General features: G+C 49.5%; 2 protein-coding genes across 2 annotated transcripts in view; both read left to right on the top strand.

Moving 5' to 3' along the window:
- The first annotated feature begins 7412 nt into the window (after window positions 1-7412).
- NGA_0188501 (uncharacterized protein) lies at window positions 7413-8882 on the top strand. Its single transcript, XM_005854118.1, has 4 exons — window positions 7413-7532; window positions 7776-7831; window positions 8092-8175; window positions 8340-8882. The coding sequence occupies exons 1-4, from the start codon at window positions 7476-7478 to the stop codon at window positions 8539-8541; spliced, it is 399 nt and encodes a 132-aa protein (XP_005854180.1). The 5' UTR covers window positions 7413-7475; the 3' UTR covers window positions 8542-8882.
- An 870-nt stretch (window positions 8883-9752) lies between these two features.
- NGA_0640620 (fatty-acyl) overlaps window positions 9753-11110 on the top strand; it is a gene marked incomplete at its 3' end in the record, with an annotated part of 1845 nt that continues 487 nt past the window's right edge. Inside the window, exons 1-3 of the mRNA XM_005854119.1 lie at window positions 9753-9973; window positions 10157-10450; window positions 10607-10741. Of these exons, the coding sequence (XP_005854181.1) occupies window positions 9875-9973; window positions 10157-10450; window positions 10607-10741 (528 nt within the window). The 5' untranslated portion in view covers window positions 9753-9874. The remainder of the gene's footprint in view (window positions 9974-10156; window positions 10451-10606; window positions 10742-11110) is intronic.

Genomic DNA, 11110 nt, shown 5'->3' with positions numbered 1-11110 from the left:
AGGATGTACATATGATTTAGCGGTCAAGTTGAAAATAAGCACACGGTCTTCTGAAAGCGAGGTGAAAAAAGCAAAAAAAGCAAAAAAAAAGCAGAAAACGAGGTGCAAGAAGCAAAACACGAGGTGAAAGAAGCAAGAAAAGCAAAAAAAGCAGAAAAAGCAAAAAGCTAGAAACCGAATTGGACCAGCAGCGAATTTTCCTGGTGAATCTAGGTCTCCATTTCTCCTTCTTATTACTTCGTGCATTTTTATTTGTCTTTTCTTGTATACGAGATAGAAGCATAAAATGTTGCTCGTTTAAAACATCATAGATGGAAAGCCTTGAAGTCTCCCGCCAGTGCTGGCCCATACAATGCACCAAAACGCATGCTCACATAAAAATTAGTCGTTGCACAAACAAGTCTCAGCTCTCCATGGCATATCGTATACTCATACGACCTACACATGACGGTCAACGCGATTCCCAATGTCTGCTTCACCAGCCGCTCATCTATAACCCGCTCCCCTCTCTCTTCTTTGCAAAGAGAGACCAACAAACGAGCATGGCGTGGGCGCCGTTCCTCGTCCTGCTCCTCGTGCAGGCCTGCTTTGGCCCTGCTGCGGGCCAAACGTCGGCGGCCCTCTTTACCAACGGGACCAAGTTCTTGGGCATGGAGAGGCGCAACAATCCCACAGAGCCCAATGCGGCGGTAGGACGTAATCATATCGTGGAGGTCATCAACAGTAGGTTTTACACGGTCTTCGACAAGTCCGGGCTCCCACTGTTCCCGCCCCAAGCTACGACCAATGGTGCGGTGGAGAGCATGACAAGGTTCTTCAATCCTGATACACAGCCGTCGTGTGCATCGAGGGTAAATACGACTGACGTTCTGGTGCTCTACGACAAGTGGGCGGACCGGTGGCTGATGGCATTTACTACCACCGACACGACACACCCATATCGTTTTTGCCTCCTCGTTTCTGACACCCCGGATCCGACCGGAACATTCACGGGCTTTGAAATCGAGGTGCGTATCGGAGTCAGAAAGAACTATTTCATAATGAGGTCGTGGTCTTACGTACGTACGTGCCTTCTTCACAACGCCACGTCCAGATCCCAGGCGTGATTGGATTTTACGATTTCCCCAAGATGGGAATCTGGCCAAGCCCCGTGCAGGCCAACACGCAGAACAATGGCTACTATGTGACCTTCAATTTGAAAACGGATCAGCGCCTGGTGGTGATCAATCGCGATGACGTTCTCAACCGGGTTCCAAGCCCGCGCCAGCAAAACCTCGCAATCCCAGGGACCGTTGGAGGAATTCCTAGTGCTGTATTGCCTGCTGACGTGGACGGCTGGGCTTTCCCTCCCGTCGGCGAGCCCGGAATCTTAATGGGTGCTGCTCCAGGCACAGAACAGGGCGGGGAAAATCGAGACTTTCTCCTCTTATGGCGCGTGGCCATCGACTGGACTACAACGCCTGTGCTCCTGACCATCACATCCAGGCCCGATATTCCCGTAGACAACTTTACTGTTGTTCCCCGCCGTACTCCACCTAATGGGCCTCCGGTGCCTCAGCCAGGCACACCACAGATGCTCGATGGCCGAGGCTCCATGCTGATGTACCGGCTGCCCTACCGCAACTTTGGCACGCACGACGCCATCGTGGCCACGCACGCCGTGTTGGATACCGCCGTGACTCCGAGCGTTGGACGAGTTCGTTGGTACCAGATCCAGGGCTTCACCACGGGCGGCACCGTGGAGGTGGATTTCCAGGGCACGTTCGGGACTGGCACCACCTGGCGCTGGTGCCCTACCATCGCCATGGACAGCGTGGGCAGCATTGCCGTTGGTTACTCCATGTCCTCGGCCACGGTGTTCCCGAGCATGGCAGTGACGGGGCGCCTGGCGTCCGACCCTGATGGCGTGATGCTCAACAGTGACCAGATCGTTTTTAGTGGTTCAGGCGTGGAAGAAACAGACCGATGGGGCGACTACTTCTCGATGGCCATCGATCCGGTCGACGACAGGACGTTTTGGTGAGGCGACGATGGTTTACGGCTGTGGTAGTTCATTCTGCATACCAGAACCCAGATATATTTTTACCAACAAATGTAAAACAGGTTCACGAGCTCATTCGTGGGGGATGACTCGGGTAGCACCTGGAGCGGCCTGCAATCGTTCCAGCTGGGGGCGACGCCCACGGACATATGCGTTGCCCAGAGCCCCATGGTGCGCGGCTATGGGTGCGACATGATCGACAACAACTGCAACGGCGAGGTACGTTCCCATTGTTCATTGCCTCACTTTCCCGCTCTCTCTTCCCCCACCCCCTCTCTCTCTGTCCGTCTGTTGGTCCCCTCCTTCTCTGTCGCCCTCCATCCTTCGCGTCCGGGGGCTATCGTGCTGAGTGCTGATTCAGGATCCTACATTCCTGTGACCACACAGGTCGACGACTGCCTCGAGGATGTCACGCCCCCCACGATCCTGGTCTCGGAATATTCCTATGGCTCCAAGTGCTTCAACAGCCAAGCTGATGCCGAGCACTTCTTCATCACCAACAGCTTTGTCGAGGACGACTGCACGCCCCCTCTTCCCTCGTCATGCTGTTTTGCGATGCCGAACACGGTATCCTCGTGCCCCACTGGCGCGGGCGCCTTCCCTGCATGTCCGCCGCAGATTCAGTCAGCGCCTTTAACCTTCTATCGCGCCGAAGTCATTTGCCCGGGTGTTGGTGGCGTGGGTACCTTCCAGTGCTTCAGCCAGCCCTTGTCGCAAACGGTGGTGGCCCCCGGCAGCTTCGAGGGGTCGTGTGCACAGAGCACGCTTACGCTAACCGCTACGGACGCCTGCAATAACCAGGGCTCGAACACGGTGATGTTCTCCTTCGACAACGCTCCGCCTACCGTCACCGTCGACGCCGCAAAGATTCCCAACGTCTGCTTCACGAGCCAGGCCGTGGCGGAGAATGCCATCCTGCAAGCAACCACGGTTTCGGACGTTTGCGCCCCGGACAGCAGGAATATCGCCGTCTCCATCAGCAGCTTCGACAAGAAGTGCGCTGCTAGCACCGCCACCGTCAAGGCGGTCGACCTGTGCGAGAACGTGAACACAGGTAGAGTTGACATTGTATTTGACCACTGCACCAGGGCATCTGCTTTCCTTCATCACTACCATCGACCGCAACACTGATTTAACCCACCTTCCAACCCGGGATCGCACACAGTCATCTGGCCCATCAACTTCGATGACCAACCGCCTGTGATCACGATCGATGCCGCCGCCATCAACGCCGTCTGCCTCACGAGCCAGGCCGCCGCCGAGGCTCTCATCTTGGAGAAGACCACCGTGACGGATAACTGCACGCCTGCCAACGAGATTGTGAAGACCATCGTCCATTTCGAGGAGAACTGCGCCTTTAGCCGTGCCGTAGTGGAGGCGGTGGACGGCTGCGGGAACAAGGCTACTGGTAAGACATTACGCTGTATTCTTCCTGGTGTGCGATGGGGCGCTCCGATTCACTTCACTCACAACCACCCATTCTTTAACCATCATCTCTACACACACATATGACAGAGGAGGTACGGTTCAACTTCGACGACAAGGCTCCCTCCCTGCTCGTGTCCGAGTACGCCCTGGGCTCCAAGTGGTTTACACAAGCCGCGTACGCGTCCATCTTCTTCCTCACCAACACCTTCTCCCAAGATGACTGCACACTGCAAGCCAATATCGCCAAGACGTTCACCAATCTCGTCAAGAACTGCGCCGCCACGACTGCAACCCTCTCTGTCACAGGTGGGTATGTGTGAAATGTGTGGGAGTGGTAGGAGATACAGAGGATCAAACTCGGGATACTTGAGAGGACTAGGAGACGAGCGATATATCGAGAATACGGCTCCCCAGGATTGCTTCTCGCTTCCCATACATTTCTTCTCCCTTTCTTCTATCCCACAACAGACGCTTGCGGCAACGTGGCTTCAAGCGAGCTCATGTTCCCCTACGACGATGTGGCGCCCGTGGTCACCCTCTCCGTGGCCCAGGACAAGATCGAGGAGAAGGCAGGCATAAAGGGAGCGGCTCTTGTCGACGTGGGCCTGGCCATCACAGCCACGGACGTGTGCACACCCAACCCCAACGTTACAGTGCGCGTCTACTCGGACGAGCTCTACCTTAAGGACGCCGACAGCTGGAAGGCCAGCACGGTCCAGCTCTCGCGGGTTGAGAGCGCTCCGGGAGTCGTCACGGGGTGGAAGCTCCTTGTCGCGGCCGAGGCCTTTGACAAGTGCAACATTAGAAAGTACGCGTGCGGTGGGAATGCCCCCCAGAAGGGGAATGGACGTGTTTACACCATTGTGGCATGCGCCACAGATGAGACAGGCCTTCGCACGTGCAAGGAGACCAATGTGGAGGTCACCCCGAAGGGTGCCAAGGTCACCACGGTCATCAATGACGGGAAGAACTACCTCATGGCCATGGACGACGTCAATAAGTTTGGGACTCTGTAGAGTGTTGCGCAGGCAGCGATTATCCGCATATGCAACACCCTTTCCAGAACTGTCACATGCAGTTACAACGCACGGACATCAGAATGCTTTGTGCATTCATTCACTGCTTCCGAAAATTATTCATTCAACCCTTTCTTTCATTTTCCCGTATATTTTTTCAATCAAACATTTCCTTCCAAAATCAAGAAATCGGTATACATGTGTTTCGTCTGCCGATGCTCCGCGAGGGGTGTCTGTCCCTAGATTGATAGAGAAAAGGCACTCGGCTTCATTCCTTCTCTTCAGGAAGGAGTGACTGAGTGTGGGAAGCAGATACACGTATTATATGTAAGAGAGAGAGCCTACCTCAATTGTAGCTGTCGGAAATTGACCAACGTGGTGTGAAAGAGAAAATCCTCATTTTCTTTTTCGCTTTTTGAAAAAATGTACTTACATCTCCAGTTGAGAAATGAAAGAGAGGAAGACCAACCTTAATCTTTGTCCTCCAGTCTTGTCTTGTCTTGTTTCTTTCGAGTGTACCCTCTGGGAGGGCTTTTTCTGGCGCATGCTGAAGCAGGCCTACACTGTACCGTGCAGAGCATCACACCCCCGTGGGAAGAGTGCTCAGGTCTTACACACTTCAACCATCTCGGGGCATTGTGCGGCTCTTACACATGTGTTGCCCGTCATCGACCATGCGAAAATTTTCGATATGTTCCGATCTCTCTAATCAGTCCCCTCTATCTAAATATGCCCCAAATCTCAATAACACTACCCCAATTGAATGATTCTGCCCTCTCTCTAGTTTATAAATATACATTCTGTCAATTTGAAACATTTTCCTACCGTAATTTTTGCCTCCCTTTCGCCGTCCTGTGATGGTGGTCTCGGATGGTACCGCTTTTCGTGGGCCTCCAGTCCTTTGCTGTCATCGTAATACTTATTACACGGCTTGCAGAGAACCCTCCTAGCAAGCGCTGAAAGAAAGGAAAGATGAAGCGTCGTGACAGTGGACCGATAGTGAGAGATCCAACAACTGTCGGGCATGTATATGGTAATGTATGATCGAGAGGATCAAATGAAACATGAAAAGTAGGTGTTCTTGCAAATAAGACCTGCTTTTTTTCCTTCAAAACCGTGGCATGCATTTTCACATCACTCTTATCGAATTACTATGCTTCACGTGAGAGTGATTTTTTGGTCACAATATTTGTACCTTGACTGATTACTTTGCTTACAATCCGTGATAGATAAAGTTGCATCTCCTGTTTACATTCAGATCCAATCTCAAGTATGACTGCGTACATTATCGTGTAGAGCAATGAAATAAGCACTCTTCGTACCTGTCAATTCAGATCTAAGAATTGTTTTGAATTCTGACCCTAACAAACCCTGCTTTGCGATAGGTAGGGCCCTTAATTCTGATAAAACACAAATCACAAAAGCTCTTCTTTTCGGGCTGTCTCGACATCATTGAAGCATTGGTACATGAAAATTTGCAATGCAAAAATACACTCAAGATAACTTTATTCAAAATCAAGCTGTAGACAGGCATTATAGTTGGCTACATCGGTCTGGCATTTAAGAAGGAATTGATGTTAGGGAACAAGGATTGGCAGGGGATGTTTATTGGGGGAAAATAAAGCGGTCTCTGACCAAGAAAACGACTTTATCAGGACCCTTTCTACACGGATTTAAAACTTAAGGAATGCGAATCCCTGAGGAATTTCCAACCTTATTGTCATGTAGCGACATTTAGGAGCCTTCTTGCACGTATAGGATAAAAGTATATCAATAATATGGTGGGGGCATTTTCACGGTTGCCTCAGGCCTAGTCAGTTGCGAGGCCATCGAGAATGAGAACATGGAGGGTGTACATGCGCAACTTCTTCTCATTTGAATGCATCGAGATCAACAACAATGAAATATAAGTACGACATTTTCCAAAGGTAAATAGGAGGCTTCGCTACATCCCGGCTTAGCTAGCACCAAGGTTCTTTTCTTTTCTTTTCCTATTTATACGGTCATACAGTATCGTAACCAGGGATGTGGTGCTCAACTGTGTTACCCCCTCCGTATCCAACAGTGTCGACGTCACCATATCCCAGCGTTAAGTCTCGTACCTACCACCCGCAAAAGGCAAATGGAAAGGAACGATCGTTACAAACTGTCCGGCTTAGCTACCACCCAAATCCGCTTTTTTTTGGCCTCTCGGCGTTTCTGTACGAACGGCTGCCGTCCTGGCCCATACCATGTGTCACGCCACCGTCACAACCAAGGCTTTGCCATCTATTCGACACGAAATGTAATTATGCATTGTGTACGCACGAAAAGAGCTCACGTTTCGTAATGTCATAAGCGTTGTTTAAAAGGACAGGATGTACATATGATTTAGCGGTCAAGTTGAAAATAAGCACACGGTCTTCTGAAAGCGAGGTGAAAAAAGCAAAAAAAGCAAAAAAAGCAGAAAAAGCAGAAAAGCTAGAAACCGAATTGAACAAGTAGCGAATTTTCCTGGTGAATCTAGGCCTTCATTTCTCCTTCTTATTACTGCGTGCATTTTTTATTTGTCTTTTCTTGTATACGAGATAGAAGCATAAAATGTTCGTTTAAAACATTTTAGATGGAAAACCTTGAAGTCTCCCGCCAGTACTGGCCCATACAATGCATCAAAACGCATGTTCACTTAATAATTAGTCGTTGCTCAAACAAGTCTTAGCTCTCCATGGCATAGCGTATACTCATACGACCTCGAAACTTGTTCTGTTTAGTCACCCATCATCTCTGTATGAACGGAGATGCAACATGTATATCTATATTTTTTCTGAGACAATTCCCTCTGCAGCTCTTCTGCTCTCCTCTTTTGAGGGATGACCGACATTCAGGGATGTTCATGTGAAGGAAGTGTCGTCGCGTATGTGGAAGACAATCAACACTGAAGCACTCTCATCCATAGTAAACAATTTTCAGCACAGTATACAATATACAGCTCATTTTTCAACATCTTCACCATGAAGTTCGCTACCTCTTCTCTGATTTTGGCCAGCGCCGTTATCATCTCTGCGATTGTAAGTTTCACGTGGCATGATGTCCTCTACCTTTTGACGCCAAAATACAACCGGAGGCGCTTGATGCTTTCGCAAATCCTGTACATGGCCCTCTTCTTAACCTCCACCTATTCTCTCATAACTCGTAGGGTCGAGCCACTGCTCAATTTCCTACTTTCGATGCAGTTGGGCACTCAACTGTGAAACCCATCTCCGTGAAACCTGGGGGGCGAGTTACATTAACAACCAACTTCCTCTTTTTAGAAACACGGCGCCGTGAGCTTCGTGAGCTTGCTTTCGCAGATGAAATCTTGTATTGGGTGAGTTGCTCAGCAAAAGTGCATGCATTGGTGCTGCGGCGCCAATATATATCCGAGCGAACTAATTTTCTCCTTGCAGGAACGCATCACACAAATGCTAGCAATAAGAAAGGATTTCTTACAACTTCTCATGCAACTGATACACACTTCTCGTAATCAATCGCCAACATGCACATTACTAAGGCAACAACAAATGAAGACGATCTTCCTCCTTACGGGGACTATTGGCCTTTCACAAACAAGAACAAAACCAAAACCAGCCATCCGAAAAGCAGCAAGCACGGCAACAGTACCGACGTGAGGCTGGTCAGGTCCCGCATTATTCCCAACACATGGCGACCCAAGTAAGTACGACATCACTTTGCAAAGTGAGCAAACTGAAAGTTGCAAAACATGAAGACATTAAACGCAGAGATACCTCTGGCAGGCTTGTGGTGCAATCTATCAACTCTTTCCATCAAACTTGTCCTTCCAATACTCAAACCTTCAATCACCGCACCCTTCTCAGGCTCCGATCGAACATCACGGGCTCTACAAATTTTATGAGCGTTCCGACTACTGGTTTGGTCGTGCTGAAAGATTACAAGATCATCAATAAATTCCGTATCGGTAAACGATACCCATCTGGGACCGTCATTTCATTTTATGTCTTCGTAGACTATGGAGGTTCTCCTCTTCTGGACGAAGTCTTCGATGTCTATGTCAGATAAGCACCCGACAATGTCCGTGGATTATCAAATTGCTATCATAGGGCATCTGTTATCTTCGCTTTGAATCCAGAATTACTATGTGTGTCGTTGCCGTGTCCGTGTACCTACGTAAGCGAGGTTTCACGCATTGATCTCGATATCAAGAAGTGTTCAAGAATTGCTCAGTCGAAGAGAAAATAATGATACCAATAATACCACCAGTTTCAAGAAATGGTTGGTACTTATGCGTCTTAGTGTGTGACGGTTCCATGGGTAGTTTGACTCCCAATCAAGGAACTCTCAGTGATGCTCACATGTAGTTTCTCTGAGGAATTAAAAAAAGAATGTGGTCTTTGTGCTTACGACTCTTGTCACATTTTCTGGCTTTTTCCATTTTAAATTGTTAGTCCATATTCTAACCATTCTAGTTTTCGTCGTTTGGAATGTGACGAGCCAGTGCCCTTGATGGTCTTTCCCCTTATGTCGACAGATCTAGATACTTTTTAGGGTAGATATCCACCATATTCTCACACTGGAACGGAAAATAGAAACAATTATTCAATCATCAGACGTCTTTTGGGTAATTCTAGATGCGTGATGTCTTACAATCGGTTAACGCCCTTCCATAAATTGGACTCTCGCCTCGACACTAGCTGGCAACTCCTTCAAACAAAAGGTCGTGGCTATATGACACGTTTGGTTTCCCAGCTAGCAGCAGAAGTGAAATTCTAGCGTCATTTCAATACTTGATGCTACAGCTGGGACGCAAACTTATACATTTCAAATCAAAACGACGGGGGTATAAGAGGAACGTATCATTTCGTGTCCGAAGTCGCTCTGGAGAAGGAGCGAGCTGAAATATCTTGGACTACCATGTCACCCCGACGCCAAGACAAATGCATGGCCCGGTGTCGGGGCCTTGCCCATGGTGTTTTGGAAGTGATAGTGCCTCTTGTGACGGGGCATGCGGCGCTTGTGCCCCGTGGGCTTGAAAAGAACATAATCTGCCTCTTAAACATAGTCATGAGCCGGCCCGCGAGCCGCGGCAGATCTGTCACAGGACACGTCTATGCAAAGCCCGCTCACTGCTCACGATTTGATGCCTCACATGCATCGGCCACTGCTCAAACGCATCCTTTCAGGAGCTTTGAGCGACCTGGAGCGTTATTTTGTGCATTTTCTCGTCTGTTTGTGTTACTTTTCCCCTTTTCACTTTCGTTGTCCTCTCTGTCACAGGACGAGGGTCCCTATTCCCTCAAGTGCAAGAAGAAGCCTTGAACGCCACAAGTAACCGTGACAGCAGTCTCACCGGCAACTACGGCTCTACAATATATTTATCTGGCATACAGAGAGGATGAATAATCTCTCAGAGGCGTTTTCGAAGCTAATCTGGGGAGAGATGCCGAAAATAATCCCCTACCGGAGCGTTCCCGACAACGTGCCTTTTACTCAGGTAGGCGTTGACAACTTTATCACACGCACGCACGCAATTTCAGTGTGTAATATAATTAATCTACGAGATTTAAGAAAAAATAGGTGCTCTGTTTGGCTAAAGGACAGCTTAGTCCTGCAGTCATGCTGTGTGAGGTACTCCAAATTTTCATTCTCGTTAATCCAACACCTATATTTCGCACAGCTTTTCCAGCATTATCCCGTACTCAGTCCGTTCTACACAGAGTATGAGAAAAATTTCCATGCTTCCTCCTACGTCAATTTCGCACAAAATACTTGGCCCGCCTTACCACTCGCTTTGTGCGGGATCTACGGCTTGATGATTGTCGTGGGCACCAAGGTTATGGAGTCTCGACCCAAGCATGAATGGAAAACAGCCTTAGCTTGTTGGAACTTACTCTTGAGTGTTTTCTCCTTTTGCGGCATGCTCCGCACCGTACCACACCTCCTTCAAAACGTCACGACTCTGCCCTTTAAGGTGGCCCTCCCCATTCCCTTTCAAACCCGACGAGCATTCCTTGTCATTCCTTCCCGTTTGCTGACACCAATCGTATCAAAACTATCACTGGCTGACACTTCTCTGCCTTTGCCTGTCCGTCTTCCTCTTTCCCTTCTACCGTTCGTCCCCACCCAGGACACGATTTGCCGGCACCCCGCTGAGACCTACGGAGAAGGGGCCTGTGGGCTCTGGGTTATGCTTTTCATCTACAGCAAGGTCCCCGAGCTCGTCGACACGGTTTTCATCGTCTTCCGCAAAAGCAAGCTGCAGGTACTCAAGGCGTGGTCCCTTCCATGGTTTTCTCCTTTCCTTCGTTGATTCTCTTTGCCAGATTCCTCTTCGTCTCCCGCGTTCCCCCCGGCATTCCCCTCCCTTTTTAAAGTGTTCGAAGAAGCATATCACCCATCAGATTGCTGTCGTGTCCTGGAGGAGCACCTTTTCCCCCTTCTCCCCCCTCGAGCATGTCGACCCCTCTCTCACTGCTTCTTACCCTTCCGATGGAATTGGCCCCCCTCTCCCTTTCCCTCCCCTGCCCGCTCTTCAGTTCCTCCACTGGTACCACCATATCACCGTCCTCCTCTTCTGCTGGCACTCCTATGCTGTCACCTCCTCCACGGGCCTCTATTTTGTCGCTATGAA

Source organism: Nannochloropsis gaditana (assembly GCF_000240725.1).
Source record: "Nannochloropsis gaditana CCMP526 unplaced genomic scaffold scaffold621, whole genome shotgun sequence".
NCBI lineage: Eukaryota > Eustigmatophyceae > Eustigmatales > Monodopsidaceae > Microchloropsis > Microchloropsis gaditana.
Note: the sequence above shows the minus strand (reverse complement) of the source record. Positions and strands in the feature narration are given on the sequence as shown.

What these genes read in the sequence shown, in the direction of transcription:
- NGA_0188501 (XM_005854118.1), top strand. Translation starts at nt 7,476, where the DNA reads ATGAAGTTCGCTACCTCTTCTCTGATTTTGGCCAGCGCCGTTATCATC. An exon ending in CCGTTATCATCTCTGCGATT is followed by an intron (nt 7,533 to 7,775) that starts GTAAGTTTCACG and finishes TCCTCTTTTTAG; the next exon opens with AAACACGGCGCCGTGAGCTT. An exon ending in CAGATGAAATCTTGTATTGG is followed by an intron (nt 7,832 to 8,091) that starts GTGAGTTGCTCA and finishes AACCAAAACCAG; the next exon opens with CCATCCGAAAAGCAGCAAGC.